Source organism: Bombina bombina, chromosome 4, assembly GCF_027579735.1.
Source record: "Bombina bombina isolate aBomBom1 chromosome 4, aBomBom1.pri, whole genome shotgun sequence".
Lineage (NCBI taxonomy): Eukaryota > Metazoa > Chordata > Amphibia > Anura > Bombinatoridae > Bombina > Bombina bombina.
In genome coordinates, this window is record NC_069502.1 from 12,078,852 (window position 1) to 12,095,315 (window position 16,464).

The following is a 16,464-nucleotide window of genomic DNA, read 5'->3' on the forward strand; positions in this document are numbered from 1 at the left end:
CCAGCAGCCTGAAGACCGGAGGATTAATGCGAAGGTCCTGTTTAGGTAGGGAAGCAAAAGTTTGTCTGTTAAGTGATACAGGTCTTGGGTCCCTGGAGATAGGGGTGGAGGTACTGAGCTTGATCAGAGTCACAGCAGCTGCAGAGTTAGACCCGGGAGGACACAATAGCGAAGTTCACTGGTTCAGCTGATGAGAGATAATAGTTGTAGTAGCACGAGAGGAGGTAATAATATACCGGATAGAGCTTAAGTAAAAGGAGCAGCCAAATAATGGAACAGCACAAAATACTAAGCAAGGAACATTTTGAGCGTGTTCCTTATAAGGAAGATATGGGCAGGGTCATAAAACTTAAAGGCACAGGTAGGAATACATGTTGATCGTGACACCATCCCTTTATGACTACAGTGTACCCATCTTCTGATGGATACTTCTAGCAGGATAATGCACCATGTCACAAAGCTCAAATCATCTCAAACTGGTTTCTTGAACATAACAATGAGTTCACTGTACTCCAATGGTCTCCACAGTCAACAGATCTCAATCCAATAGAGCACCTGTGGGATGTGGTGGAACGGGAGATTCACATCATGGATGTGCAGCCGACAAATCTACAGCAACTGTGTGATGCCATCTGTCAATATGGACCAAAATCTCTGAGGAATGTTTACAACACCTTGTTTAATCTATGCCACGAAGAATTAAGACAGTTCTGAAGGCAAACGGGGGTCCAACCCGATACTAGCAAGGTGTACCTAATAAAGTGGCCAGTGAATACATATATATAATATACATACAGACACAATATACACACACACACACATGTGTATACACTCACGCACAAGGTGCCATGGTCTGTTGAGTGGTGTTTTTGTTACTCACTTGGCACATTCACAGTGCGCACATTTCAGTTGATGGTCTTAGTTATCCCTGAGGACAGAATGTCTTTTGTATCAACCTTGTTCTCCCATATATCACCCTAATGTCCCAATACTTCCTTGCTCCTCTACTTTGTAGCCTCATCATCTGCCACATTCTGTGTTTTAGGTGGTCCAGATGCAGTGTAATATAGAATCAGTAGAAGAAGGAGCAAAACACCACGTAAGCCTCCTAATACTTTCTTTACTGACCCGCTGGCCTTCTCACTCTTCTCTGCTGCCCCCCAGGCCTTCTCACTCTTTTCTGCTGCCCCCCCAGGCCTTTTCACTCTTCTCTGCTGCCCCCCAGGCCTTCTCACTCTTCTCTGCTGCCCCGCCAGGCCTTCTCACTCTTCTCTGCTGCCCCCCCAGGCCTTCTCACTCTTCTCTGCTGCCCCCCGGCCTTCTCACCCTTCTCTGCTACCCCCCAGGCCTTCTCATCCTTCTCTGCTGCCCCCAGGCCTTCTCACCCTTCTCTGCTGCCCCCAGGCCTTCTCACCCTTCTCTGCTGCCCCCCAGGCCTTCTCATCCTTCTCTGCTGCCCCACCAGGCCTTCTCATCCTTCTCTGCTGCCCCGCCAGGCCTTCTCATCCTTCTCTGCTGCCCCGCCAGGCCTTCTCATCCTTCTCTGCTGCCCCCCAGGCCTTCTCACCCTTCTCTGCTGCCCCGCCAGGCCTTCTTTCCCTTCTCTGCTACCCCACCAAGCCTTCTCATCCTTCTCTGCTACCCCACCAGGCCTTCTCATCCTTCTCTGCTGCCCCACCAGGCCTTCTCATCCTTCTCTGCTGCCCCACCAGGCCTTCTCATCCTTCTCTGCTGCCCCGCCAGGCCTTCTCATCCTCTGCTGCCCCCCAGGCCTTCTTTCCCTTCTCTGCTACCCCACCAGGCCTTCTTTCCCTTCTCTGCTACCCCACCAGGCCTTCTCATCCTTCTCTGCTACCCCACCAGGCCTTCTCATCCTTCTCTGCTACCCCACCAGGCCTTCTTTCCCTTCTCTGCTACCCCACCAGGCCTTCTTTCCCTTCTCTGCTACCCCACCAGGCCTTCTTTCCCTTCTCTGCTACCCCACCAGGCCTTCTTTCCCTTCTCTGCTACCCCACCAGGCCTTCTCATCCTTCTCTGCTACCCCACCAGGCCTTCTCATCCTTCTCTGCTGCCCCCCAGGCCTTCTCATCCTTCTCTGCTACCCCACCAGGCCTTCTCATCCTTCTCTGCTGCCCCCAGGCCTTCTCACCCTTCTCTGCTACCCCACCAGGCCTTCTCACCCTTCTCTGCTACCCCCCAGGCCTTCTCATCCTTCTCTGCTGCCCCCAGGCCTTCTCATCCTTCTCTGCTACCCCACCAGGCCTTCTCATCCTTCTCTGCTGCCCCCCAGGCCTTCTCACCCTTCTCTGCTGCCCCGCCAGGCCTTCTCACCCTTCTCTGCTGCCCCGCCAGGCCTTCTCACCCTTCTCTGCTGCCCCGCCAGGCCTTCTCATCCTCTGCTACCCCCCAGGCCTTCTCACCCTTCTCTGCTGCCCCGCCAGGCCTTCTCACCCTTCTCTGCTGCCCCCCAGGCCTTCTCACCCTTCTCTGCTGCCCCGCCAGGCCTTCTCACCCTTCTCTGCTGCCCCGCCAGGCCTTCTCATCCTCTGCTGCCCCCCAGGCCTTCTCACCCTTCTCTGCTGCCCCGCCAGGCCTTCTCACCCTTCTCTGCTACCCCCCAGGCCTTCTCACCCTTCTCTGCTGCCCCGCCAGGCCTTCTCATCCTTCTCTGCTGCCCCACCAGGCCTTCTCACCCTTCTCTGCTGCCCCCCAGGCCTTCTCACCCTTCTCTGCTGCCCCGCCAGGCCTTCTCACCCTTCTCTGCTGCCCCGCCAGGCCTTCTCATCCTTCTCTGCTGCCCCACCAGGCCTTCTCACCCTTCTCTGCTGCCCCGCCAGGCCTTCTCTCTGCTGCCCCCCAGGCCTTCTCTCTGCTGCCCCACCAGGCCTTCTCATCCTTCTCTGCTGCCCCGCCAGGCCTTCTCATCCTTCTCTGCTGCCCCGCCAGGCCTTCTCACCCTTCTCTGCTTCCCCCCGGCCATCTCACCCTTCTCTGCTGCCCTGCCAGGCCTTCTCATCCTTCTATGCTGCCCCGCCAGGCCTTCTCACCCTTCTCTGCTACCCCACCAGGCCTTCTCACCCTTCTCTGCTACCCCACCAGGCCTTCTTTCCCTTCTCTGCTACCCCGCCAGGCCTTCTTTCCCTTCTCTGCTACCCCGCCAGGCCTTCTCACCCTTCTCTGCTTCCCTGCCAGGCCTTCTCACCCTTCTCTGCTACCCCCCTGGTCTTCTCACCCCTCGACTGCTTTCCCGCCGACCTGTTATGCCGCTGACATCCTTTTACTCTTCTGTGCCCTGCTAACCCCATCATCCCATCGGTACAGTTCTTACTGTGGGTTATTTTTACTGTCTGCAGCTAACTCTGTTACTGAAGTTGGAGGATAAACTAAACAGACACCTGAGCTGTGACCTGCTGCCCAGTACGTATTGCGTTTTTGTTGATGAATGTGTTGTAGTTTATTTGTGCCCTCTCTCTTGCTGCTGAACTTCCCAGCTGTCTTCCTAAAAGATGGTCATTAAACTCATGATTGTACAACTTTATAAATCTTCCATATGGTTAAACATCCTGTTTATGTGATGTATAATCTGTGCTATTATTTTCTCTCTCTCTCTTTTTTCATTTTAACTTCCTATATTTCTTAATATAATGTGAAAATGGCCCCTACCCAAACACACCCTATAGTGTAATGATCTGTCACATACCCCATCCCCCTCATATGTCAGTCTTCTCTCACTTTCAGTAGATCCCTAATAACGCTCTCTTTTCTCCTCTAGATGAAAACATACAGGAACTGGCCGCAGAGCTTGTACAACTTGGGTTTGTCAGTGAGGTAAGTACTTATAACCAATGTTTTCCCTGTAGCCAGTCTGCTTTGGCTGCTGTTTCATGTGGCACAATCTTTCCATCTTACCTTCTCAAAATCTAGCTTTTCTCATGGTCAGACCCTCCCACCTCCTAGTTCCCTTTCTTGGTAAGAACCTCCTAGTTCCCTGCCCTGGTCCAACCCTCCCCCCTCCTAGTTCCCTGTCCTGGTTAGACCCGCCAACCTCCTAGTTCCTTACCATTGTCCAACCCTCCCACCTCCTAGTTCCCTGTCCTGGTAAGAACCTCCTTGTTCCCTGCCCTGGTCCAACCCTTCCCCCTCCTAGTTCCCTGTCCTGTTTAGACCCGTCAACCTCCTAGTTCCCTGCCCAGGTCCAACCCTCCACATCCTAGTTCCCTGTCCTGATCCAACCCTCCCATCTCCTAGTTCCCTGTCCTGGTTAGACCCACCTCCTAGTTCTCTGTCCTGTTTCAACCCGACCACCTAGTTCCCTGCCCTGGTCCAACCCTCCCACCTCCTAGTTCCCTGTCCTGGTCCAACCCTCCCACCTCCTAGTTCTCTGTCCTGTTTCAACCCGACCACCTAGTTCCCTGCCCTGGTCCAACCCTCCCACCTCCTAGTTCCCTGTCCTGATCCAACCCTCCCACCTCCTAGTTCCCTGTCCTGGTTAGACCCTCCCACCTCCTAGTCCCTTGTCCTGGTCAGACCCTCACACCTCCTAGTTCCCTGTCCTGGTTAGACCCTCCCACCTCCTAGTCCCTTGTCCTGGTCAGACCCTCACACCTCCTAGTTCCCTGTTCTGGGCAGACCCTCCCCCCTCCTAGTTCCCTGTCCTGGTTAGACCCGCCAACCTCCTAGTTCCTTACCATTGTCCAACCCTCCCACCTCCTAGTTCCCTGTCCTGGTAAGAACCTCCTTGTTCCCTGCCCTGGTCCAACCCTTCCCCCTCCTAGTTCCCTGTCCTGGTTAGACCCGCCAACCTCCTAGTTCCTTACCATTGTCCAACCCTCCCACCTCCTAGTTCCCTGTCCTGGTAAGAACCTCCTTGTTCCCTGCCCTGGTCCAACCCTTCCCCCTCCTAGTTCCCTGTCCTGGTTAGACCAGCCAACCTCCTAGTTCCTTACTATGGTCCAACCCTCCCACCTCCTAGTTCACTGTCCTGGTTCAACCCTCCCACCTCCTAGTTCCCTGTCCTGGTCCAACCCTCCCACCTCCTAGTTCCCTGCACTGATCCAACCCTCCCACCTCCTAGTTCCCTGTCCTGATCCAACCCTCCCACCTCCTAGTTCCCTGTCTTGGTTAGACACTCCCACCTCCTAGTTCCCTGTCCTGGTCCAACCCTCCCACCTCCTAGTTCCCTGTCCTGGTCCAACCCTCCCACCTCCTAGTTCCCTGTCCTGATCCAACCCTCCCACCTCCTAATTCCTTGTCCTGGTCCGACCCTCCCACCTCCTAATTCCTTGTCCTGGTCCGACACTCCCACCTCCTAGTTCCCTGTCCTGATCCAACCCTCCCACCTCCTAGTTCCCTGTCCTGATCCAACCCTCCCACCTCCTAGTTCCCTGTCCTGGTTAGACCCTCCCACCTACTAGTTCCCTGTCCTGGTCAGACCCTCCCACCTCCTAGTTCCTTACCATGGTCAGACCCTCCCACCTCCTAGTTCCCTGCCCTGGTCCAACCCTCCCACCTCCTAGTTCCCTGCCCTGGTCCAACCCTTCCCCCTCCTAGTTCCCTGTCCTGGTTAGACCCGCCAACCTCCTAGTTCCTTACCATGGTCCAACCCTCCCACCTCCTAGTTCCCTGTCCTGGTAAGAACCTCCTTGTTCCCTGCCCTGGTCCAACCCTTCCCCCTCCTAGTTCCCTGTCCTGGTTAGACCAGCCAACCTCCTAGTTCCTTACTATGGTCCAACCCTCCCACCTCCTAGTTCCCTGTCCTGGTCCAACCCTCCCACCTCCTAGTTCCCTGCACTGATCCAACCCTCCCACCTCCTAGTTCCCTGTCCTGATCCAAAACTCCCACCTCCTAGTTCCCTGTCTTGGTTAGACACTCCCACCTCCTAGTTCCCTGTCCTGGTCCAACCCTCCCACCTCCTAGTTCCCTGTCCTGGTCCAACCCTCCCACCTCCTAGTTCCCTGTCCTGGTCCAACCCTCCCACCTCCTAATTCCTTGTCCTGGTCCGACCCTCCCACCTCCTAGTTCCCTGTCCTGATCCAACCCTCCCACCTCCTAATTCCTTGTCCTGGTCCGACACTCCCACCTCCTAGTTCCCTGTCCTGATCCAACCCTCCCACCTCCTAGTTCCCTGTCCTGATCCAACCCTCCCACCTCCTAGTTCCCTGTCCTGGTTAGACCCTCCCACCTACTAGTTCCCTGTCCTGGTCAGACCCTCCCACCTCCTAGTTCCTTACCATGGTCAGACCCTCCCACCTCCTAGTTCCCTGCCCTGGTCCAACCCTCCCACCTCCTAGTTCCCTGCCCTGGTCCAACCCTCCCACCTCCTAGTTCCCTGTCCTGGTCCAACCCTCCCACATCCTAGTTCCCTGTCCTGATCCAACCCTCCCACCTCCTAGTTCCCTGTCCTGGTTAGACCCTCCCACCTCCTAGTTCTCTCTCCTGGTCCAACCCTCCCACCTAGTTCCCTGCCCTGGTCCAACCCTCCCACCTCCTAGTTCCCTGTCCTGGTTAGACCCTCCCATCTCCTAGTTCCCTGTCCTGGTGAGACCCTCCCACCTCCTAGTTCCCTGCCCTGGTCCAACCCTCCCACCTCCTAGTTCCCTGTCCTGGTCCAACCCTCCCACCTCCTAGTTCCCTGTCCTGGTTAGACCCTCCCACCTCCTAGTTCCCTGTCCTGGTTAGACCCTCCCACCTCCTAGTTCCCTGTCCTGGTCAGACCCTCACACCACCTATTTTCCTGACCTGGTTAGACCCTCCCACCTCCTAGTTCCCTGTCCTGGTCAGACCCTCCCACCTCCTAGTTCCTTGTCCTGGTTAGAACCTCCCACCTCCTAGTTCCCTGCCCTGGTTCAACCCTCCCACCTCCTAGTTCCCTGTCCTGGTTAGACCCGCCAACCTCCTAGTTCTCTGTCCTGGTCCAACCCTCCCACATCCTAGTTCCCTGTCCTGATCCAACCCTCCCACCTCCTAGTTCCCTGTCCTGGTCCAACCCTCCCACCTTGTTCCCTGCCTTGGTCCAACCCTCCCACCTCCTAGTTCCCTGTCCTGGTGAGATCCTCCCACCTCCTAGTTCCCTGTCCTGATCCAACCCTCCCACCTCCTAGTTCCCTGTCCTGATCCAACCCTCCCACCTCCTAGTTCCCTGTCCTGGTCCAACCCTCCCACCTCCTAGTTCCCTGTCCTGGTCCAACCCTCCCACCTCCTAGTTCCCTGTCCTGATCCAACCCTCCCACCTCCTAGTTCCCTGTCCTGGTTAGACCCTCCCACCTCCTAGTTCCCTGTCCTGGTTAGACCCTCCCACCTCCTAGTTCCCTGTCCTGGTCAGACCCTCCCACCTCCTAGTTCCCTGCCCTGGTCCAACCCTCCCACCTCCTAGTTCCCTGTCCTGTTTAGACCCGTCAACCTCCTAGTTCCCTGCCCAGGTCCAACCCTCCACATCCTAGTTCCCTGTCCTGATCCAACCCTCCCATCTCCTAGTTCCCTGTCCTGGTTAGACCCACCTCCTAGTTCTCTGTCCTGTTTCAACCCGACCACCTAGTTCCCTGCCCTGGTCCAACCCTCCCACCTCCTAGTTCCCTGTCCTGGTCCAACCCTCCCACCTCCTAGTTCCCTGTCCTGATCCAACCCTCCCACCTCCTAGTTCCCTGTCCTGGTTAGACCCTCCCACCTCCTAGTCCCTTGTCCTGGTCAGACCCTCACACCTCCTAGTTCCCTGTTCTGGGCAGACCCTCACACCACCTAGTTCCCTGTCCTGGTCAGACCCTCCCACCTCCTAGTTTTTCTGTCCTGATCCAACCCTCCCACCTCCTAGTTCCCTGTCCTGGTCCAACACTCCCACCTCCTAGTTCCCTGTCCTGGTTAGACCCTCCCACCTCCTAGTTCCCTGTCCTGATCCAACCCTCCCACCTCCTAGTTCCCTGTCCTTATCCAACCCTCCCACCTCCTAGTTCCCTGTCCTGGTTAGACCCTCCCACCTCCTAGTCCCTTGTCCTGGTCAGACCCTCACACCTCCTAGTTCCCTGTTCTGGGCAGACCCTCACACCACCTAGTTCCCTGTCCTGGTCAGACCCTCCCACCTCCTAGTTTTTCTGTCCTGATCCAACCCTCCCACCTCCTAGTTCCCTGTCCTGGTCCAACACTCCCACCTCCTAGTTCCCTGTCCTGGTTAGACCCTCCCACCTCCTTGTTCCCTGCCCTGGTTAGACCCTCCCACCTCCTAGTTCCCTGTCCTGATCCAACCCTCCCACCTCCTAGTTCCCTGTCCTTATCCAACCCTCCCACCTCCTAGTTCCCTGTCCTGGTTAGACCCTCCCACCTCCTAGTCCCTTGTCCTGGTCAGACCCTCACACCTCCTAGTTCCCTGTTCTGGGCAGACCCTCACACCACCTAGTTCCCTGTCCTGGTCAGACCCTCCCACCTCCTAGTTTTTCTGTCCTGATCCAACCCTCCCACCTCCTAGTTCCCTGTCCTGATCCAACACTCCCACCTCCTAGTTCCCTGTCCTGGTCAGACCCTCACACCTCCTAGTTTTCTTTTACAAAGATATGACGACTCCACGGATTTCATCCTTACTTGTGGGATATTAACCTCCTGCTAACAGAAAGTGGCAAAGAGCACCACAGCAGAGCTGTATATATATAGCCACTTCCCCTCCACCCTCAGTCATTCTCTTTGCCTTTGTTATACTAGGAAGACTTGGTAAATTGAGGTGTTAGTTTTAGTTTTTTAAATTAAGAAGTTTTTTATTTTAACTGGTACCGGTGCGTACTATTTTCCTCAGGGGGATATGGAAGAAGATTTCTGCCCTGAGGTTTGATGATCTTAGCAGCTGTAACTAAGATCAACGCTGGTTCCCACAAGACTTCTGAAGGTAACCATGAGACATCTTCAGTGTGGAGACCGGTTTCATGCTACAAGCAGAATTAAGGTATGTGCAGCCTTTTTTTCTGAGGAGACTTGGTGTATCAGAACTGGCTGGCATTATTTCCCTGTATGGGAATGGGGTAAGCAGTAAAACCTATTTTAATAAGAGGGGTGTTACTGGAGTCCCTATTTTATATTGATCATTAGTTGGTATATGGGCATTATGTGACATGGGAGACAATATAAAAAACGATGTTTTATGTTTTTTTATTTTTGGCACTTAAAACTTATTGGTTTTATGCTTGAGGGTTATATTGTGTGTGTATTTTTAATTTAGTGCAAAACTGCATTTCCATGCGGTGTTGTTCGGGCCTACTCCGACTTTTGACCCTAAGGGGCGGAGCCTATTTTGACGCAATTTCTTCAGGCTTAGCAGCAGCAAACAGTAACTCGGTGGCTCCTGGACTGTGTAGCTGGTCTGAAGGGTTGGAAACTTGATTTGAAGTACCCTGGGGGCAGGTAGGCACCACAGCAGAGCTGTGGCGAGGTGCAGAGTGTATTTTTATCTATCTTTTGACTACATGTTTATATAAGTACTTCTAAAGCCTTATTTCTGCCCTTGCTTCTGGGTGCAGTAATTTTTGGATTAACCAATGATATTATCTTGGAAAGTTCGAATAAGAATATTAATCAGGAAATTGTTGTTCCTTCCTTGTGTCCTAATCCTTCTTCTAAGAAGGAGCGTCTTTTACCTAACTTGGACGTGGTCCGTGCCTTAAAGTTTTACTTACAGGCAACTAAGGACTTCCGTCAATCATCTTCATTATTCATTGTTTATTCTGGAAAGCGTAGGGGTCAGAAAGCTATGGCTACCTCTCTTTCTTTTTGGCTGAAAAGTATAATCTGCCTGGCATATGAGTCTGCTGGTCAGCAGCCTCCTGAAAGAATTATGGCTCATTCTACCAGGGCTGTGGCTTCCACATGGGCTTTTAAAAATGATGCATCTGTGGAACAGATTTGTAAGGCTGCAACTTGGTCGTCCCTTCACACTTTTTCCAAATTTGATACTTTTGCTTCTTCTGAGGCTATCTTTGGGAGAAAGGTTCTTCAAGCAGTGGTGCCTTACGTTTAGGTTCCTGTCTTGTCCCTCCCTTTCATCAGTGTCCTATTGCTTTGGTATTGGTTTCCCACAAGTAAGGATGAAATCCGTGGACTCGTCATATCTTTGTAAAAGAAAACTAAATGTATGCTTACCTGATAAATTACTTTCTTTTACGATATGACAAATCCACGGCCCACCCTGTTCTTTTTAAGACAGTTTTACTTAATTTATTTTTTGTAAACTTCAGTCACCTCTGCGCCTTTTAGCCTTTCCTTTTTCTCTTCCTGTACCTTCGGCTGAATGACTGAGGGTGGAGGGGAAGGGGAGGGGCTATATATACAGCTCTGCTGTGGTGCTCTTTGCCACTTCCTGGTAGCAGGAGGTTAATATCCCACAAGTAAGGATGAAAACCGTGGACTCGTCATATCATAAAAGAAAGTAATTTATCAGGCAAGCATACATTTTTAGTTTTTCTGACCTGGTCCAAACCTCCAACCCCCTAGTTCCCTGTCCTGGTCCAACCCTCCCACCTCCTAGTTCCCTGCACTGATCCAACCCTCCCACCTCCTAGTTCCCTGTCCTGATCCAACCCTCCCACCTCCTAGTTCCCTGTCTTGGTTAGACACTCCCACCTCCTAGTTCCCTGCCCTGGTCCAACCCTCCCACCTCCTAGTTCCCTGTCCTGTTTAGACCCGTCAACCTCCTAGTTCCCTGCCCAGGTCCAACCCTCCACATCCTAGTTCCCTGTCCTGATCCAACCCTCCCATCTCCTAGTTCCCTGTCCTGGTTAGACCCACCTCCTAGTTCTCTGTCCTGTTTCAACCCGACCACCTAGTTCCCTGCCCTGGTCCAACCCTCCCACCTCCTAGTTCCCTGTCCTGGTCCAACCCTCCCACCTCCTAGTTCCCTGTCCTGATCCAACCCTCCCACCTCCTAGTTCCCTGTCCTGGTTAGACCCTCCCACCTCCAAGTCCCTTGTCCTGGTCAGACCCTCACACCTCCTAGTTCCCTGTTCTGGGCAGACCCTCACACCACCTAGTTCCCTGTTCTGGGCAGACCCTCACACCACCTAGTTCCCTGTCCTGGTCAGACCCTCCCACCTCCTAGTTTTTCTGTCCTGATCCAACCCTCCCACCTCCTAGTTCCCTGTCCTGGTCCAACACTCCCACCTCCTAGTTCCCTGTCCTGGTTAGACCCTCCCACCTCCTAGTTCCCTGTCCTGATCCAACCCTCCCACCTCCTAGTTCCCTGTCCTTATCCAACCCTCCCACCTCCTAGTTCCCTGTCCTGGTCAGACCCTCACACCTCCTAGTTCCCTGTTCTGGGCAGACCCTCACACCACCTAGTTCCCTGTCCTGGTCAGACCCTCCCACCTCCTAGTTTTTCTGTCCTGATCCAACCCTCCCACCTCCTAGTTCCCTGTCCTGGTCCAACACTCCCACCTCCTAGTTCCCTGTCCTGGTTAGACCCTCCCACCTCCTTGTTCCCTGCCCTGGTTAGACCCTCCCACCTCCTAGTTCCCTGTCCTGATCCAACACTCCCACCTCCTAGTTCCCTGTCCTGGTCAGACCCTCACACCTCCTAGTTTTCTTTTACAAAGATATGACGACTCCACGGATTTCATCCTTACTTGTGGGATATTAACCTCCTGCTAACAGAAAGTGGCAAAGAGCACCACAGCAGAGCTGTATATATATAGCCCCTTCCCCTCCACCCTCAGTCATTCTCTTTGCCTTTGTTATACTAGGAAGACTTGGTAAAGTGAGGTGTTAGTTTTAGTTTTTTAAATTAAGAAGTTTTTTATTTTAACTGGTACCGGTGCATACTATTTTCCTCAGGGGGATATGGAAGAAGATTTCTGCCCTGAGGTTTGATGATCTTAGCAGCTGTAACTAAGATCAACGCTGGTTCCCACAAGACTTCTGAAGGTAACCATGAGACATCTTCAGTGTGGAGACCGGTTTCATGCTACAAGCAGCATTAAGGTATGTGCAGCCTTTTTTTCTGAGGAGACTTGGTGTATCAGAACTGGCTGGCATTATTTCCCTATATGGGAATGGGGTAAGCAGTAAAACCTATTTTAATAAGAGGGGTGTTACTGGAGTCCCTGTATTATATTTATCATTAGTTGATATTTGGGCATTATGTGACATGGGAGACAATATAAAAAACGATGTTTTATGTTTTTTTATTTTTGGCACTTAAAACTTATTGGTTTTATGCTTGAGGGTTATATTGTGTGTGTATTTTTAATTTAGTGCAAAACTGCATTTCCATGCGGTGTTGTTCGGGCCTACTCCGACTTTTGACCCTAAGGGGCGGAGCCTATTTTGACGCAATTTCTTCAGGCTTAGCAGCAGCAAACAGTAACTCGGTGGCTCCTGGACTGTGTAGCTGGTCTGAAGGGTTGGAAACTTGATTTGAAGTACCCTGGGGGCAGGTAGGCGCCACAGCAGAGCTGTGGCGAGGTGCAGAGTGTATTTTTATCTATCTTTTGACTACATGTTGATATAAGTACTTCTAAAGCCTTATTTCTGCCCTTGCTTCTGGGTGCAGTAATTTTTGGATTAACCAATGATATTATCTTGGAAAGTTCGAATAAGAATATTAATCAGGAAATTGTTGTTCCTTCCTTGTGTCCTAATCCTTCTTCTAAGAAGGAGCGTCTTTTACCTAACTTGGACGTGGTCCGTGCCTTAAAGTTTTACTTACAGGCAACTAAGGACTTCCGTCAATCATCTTCATTATTCATTGTTTATTCTGGAAAGCGTAGGGGTCAGAAAGCTATGGCTACCTCTCTTTCTTTTTGGCTGAAAAGTATAATCTGCCTGGCATATGAGTCTGCTGGTCAGCAGCCTCCTGAAAGAATTATGGCTCATTCTACCAGGGCTGTGGCTTCCACATGGGCTTTTAAAAATGATGCATCTGTGGAACAGATTTGTAAGGCTGCAACTTGGTCGTCCCTTCACACTTTTCTCCAAAATAGGTGTGTCCGGTCCACGGCGTCATCCTTACTTGTGGGATATTCTCCTCCCCAACAGGAAATGGCAAAGAGCCCAGCAAAGCTGGTCACATGATCCCTCCTAGGCTCCGCCTACCCCAGTCATTCTCTTTGCCGTTGTACAGGCAACATCTCCACGGAGATGGCTTAGAGTTTTTTAGTGTTTAACTGTAGTTTTTATTATTCAATCAAGAGTTTGTTATTTTAAAATAGTGCTGGTATGTACTATTTACTCAGAAACAGAAAAGAGAAGAAGATTTCTGTTTGTATGAGGAAAATGATTTTAGCAACCGTTACTAAAATCCATGGCTGTTCCACACAGGACTGTTGAGAGGAATTAACTTCAGTTGGGGGAACAGTGAGCAGTCTCTTGCTGCTTGAGGTATGACACATTCTAACAAGACGATGTAATGCTGGAAGCTGTCATTTTCCCTATGGGATCCGGTAAGCCATGTTTATTAAGATAGTAAATAAGGGCTTCACAAGGGCTTATTAAGACTGTAGACTTTTTCTGGGCTAAATCGATTCATTATTAACACATATTTAGCCTTGAGGAATCATTTAATCTGGGTATTTTGATAAGATTATATCGGCAGGCACTTTTTTAGACACCTTATTCTTTAGGGGCTTTCCCAAATCATAGGCAGAGCCTCATTTTCGCGCCGGTGTTGCGCACTTGTTTTGAGAGGCATGACATGCAGTCGCATGTGTGAGGAGCTCTGATACATAGAAAAGACTTTCTGAAGGCGTCATTTGGTATCGTATTCCCCTTTGGGCTTGGTTGGGTCTCAGCAAAGCAGATACCAGGGACTGTAAAGGGGTTAAAGTTAAAAACGGCTCCGGTTCCGTTATTTTAAGGGTTAAAGCTTCCAAATTTGGTGTGCAATACTTTTAAGGCTTTAAGACACTGTGGTGAAATTTTGGTGAATTTTGAACAATTCCTTCATATTTTTTCGCAATTGCAGTAATAAAGTGTGTTCAGTTTAAAATTTAAAGTGACAGTAACGGTTTTATTTTAAAACGTTTTTTGTACTTTGTTATCAAGTTTATGCCTGTTTAACATGTCTGAACTACCAGATAGACTGTGTTCTGAATGTGGGGAAGCCAGAGTTCCTTCTCATTTAAATAAATGTGATTTATGTGACAATGACAATGATGCCCAAGATGATTCCTCAAGTGAGGGGAGTAAGCATGGTACTGCATCATTCCCTCCTTCGTCTACACGAGTCTTGCCCACTCAGGAGGCCCCTAGTACATCTAGCGCGCCAATACTCCTTACTATGCAACAATTAACGGCTGTAATGGATAATTCTGTCAAAAACATTTTAGCCAAAATGCACTCTTATCAGCGTAAGCGCGACTGCTCTGTTTTAGATACTGAAGAGCATGACGACGCTGATAATAATGGTTCTGAAGGGCCCCTAAACCAGTCTGATGGGGCCAGGGAGGTTTTGTCTGAGGGAGAAATTACAGATTCAGGGAACATTTCTCAACAAGCTGAACCTGATGTGATTACGTTTAAATTTAAGTTGGAACATCTCCGCGCTCTGCTTAAGGAGGTATTATCCACTCTGGATGATTGTGACAATTTGGTCATCCCAGAGAAGCTATGTAAAATGGACAAGTTCCTAGAGGTCCCGGGGCTCCCAGAAGCTTTTCCTATACCCAAGCGGGTGGCGGACATTGTAAATAAAGAATGGGAAAGGCCCGGTATTCCTTCGTCCCTCCCCCCATATTTAAAAAATTGTTTCCTATGGTCGACCCCAGAAAGGACTTATGGCAGACAGTCCCCAAGGTCGAGGGAGCGGTTTCCACTTTAAACAAACGCACCACTATACCCATAGAAGATAGTTGTGCTTTCAAAGATCCTATGGATAAAAAATTAGAAGGTTTACTTAAAAAGATGTTTGTTCAGCAGGGTTACCTTCTACAACCAATTTCATGCATTGTCCCTGTCGCTACAGCCGCATGTTTCTGGTTCGATGAGCTGGTAAAGGCGGTCGATAGTGATTCTCCTCCTTATGAGGAGATTATGGACAGAATCAATGCTCTCAAATTGGCTAATTCTTTCACCCTAGACGCCACTTTGCAATTGGCTAGGTTAGCGGCTAAGAATTCTGGGTTTGCTATTGTGGCGCGCAGAGCGCTTTGGTTGAAATCTTGGTCAGCTGATGCGTCTTCCAAGAACAAGCTACTTAACATTCCTTTCAAGGGGAAAACGCTGTTTGGCCCTGACTTGAAAGAGATTATCTCTGATATCACTGGGGGTAAGGGCCATGCCCTTCCTCAGGATCGGCCTTTCAAGGCCAAAAATAAACCTAATTTTCGTCCCTTTCGTAGAAACGGACCAGCCCAAAGTGCTACGTCCTCTAAGCAAGAGGGTAATACTTCTCAAGCCAAGCAAGCTTGGAGACCAATGCAAGGCTGGAACAAGGGAAAGCAGGCCAAGAAACCTGCCACTGCTACCAAGACAGCATGAAATGTTGGCCCCCGATCCGGGACCGGATCTGGTGGGGGGCAGACTCTCTCTCTTCGCTCAGGCTTGGGCAAGAGATGTTCTGGATCCTTGGACACTAGAAATAGTCTCCCAAGGTTATCTTCTGGAATTCAAGGGGCTTCCCCCAAGGGGGAGGTTCCACAGGTCTCAGTTGTCTTCAGACCACATAAAAAGACAGGCATTCTTACATTGTGTAGAAGACCTGTTAACAATGGGAGTGATTCATCCTGTTCCATTAGGAGAACAAGGGATGGGGTTCTACTCCAATCTGTTCATAGTTCCCAAAAAAGAGGGAACGTTCAGACCAATCTTAGATCTCAAGATCTTAAACAAGTTTCTCAAGGTTCCATCGTTCAAGATGGAAACCATTCGAACAATTCTTCCTTCCATCCAGGAAGGTCAATTCATGACCACGGTGGATTTAAAGGATGCGTATCTACATATTCCTATCCACAAGGAACATCATCGGTTCCTAAGGTTCGCATTCCTGGACAAGCATTACCAGTTCGTGGCGCTTCCTTTCGGGTTAGCCACTGCTCCAAGGATTTTCACAAAGGTACTAGGGTCCCTTCTAGCTGTGCTAAGACCAAGGGGCATTGCTGTAGTACCTTACTTGGACGACATTCTGATTCAAGCGTCGTCCCTTCCTCAAGCAAAGGCTCACACGGACATCGTCCTGGCCTTTCTCAGATCTCACGGATGGAAAGTGAATGTGGAAAAGAATTCTCTATCTCCGTCGACAAGGGTTCCCTTCTTGGGAACAATAATAGACTCCTTAGAAATGAGGATTTTTCTGACAGAGGCCAGAAAAACAAAACTTCTAGACTCTTGTCGGATACTTCATTCCGTTCCTCTTCCTTCCATAGCGCAGTGCATGGAAGTGATAGGTTTGATGGTAGCGGCAATGGACATAGTTCCTTTTGCGCGCATTCATCTAAGACCATTACAACTGTGCATGCTCAGTCAGTGGAATGGGGACTATACAGACTTGTCTCCGAGGATAC

General features: G+C 50.7%; 1 protein-coding gene across 2 annotated transcripts in view; it reads left to right on the plus strand.

Annotated features, from left to right (window-relative positions):
* NRBP1 (nuclear receptor binding protein 1) overlaps positions 1-16,464 on the plus strand; it is a 407,435-nt gene that overhangs the window by 314,216 nt on the left and 76,755 nt on the right. For both annotated transcript variants that reach the window (XM_053709396.1, XM_053709398.1), the window contains 3 exons: positions 1,046-1,099; positions 3,354-3,417; positions 3,773-3,828. In XM_053709396.1, the coding sequence (XP_053565371.1) occupies positions 1,046-1,099; positions 3,354-3,417; positions 3,773-3,828 (174 nt within the window). The remainder of the gene's footprint in view (positions 1-1,045; positions 1,100-3,353; positions 3,418-3,772; positions 3,829-16,464) is intronic.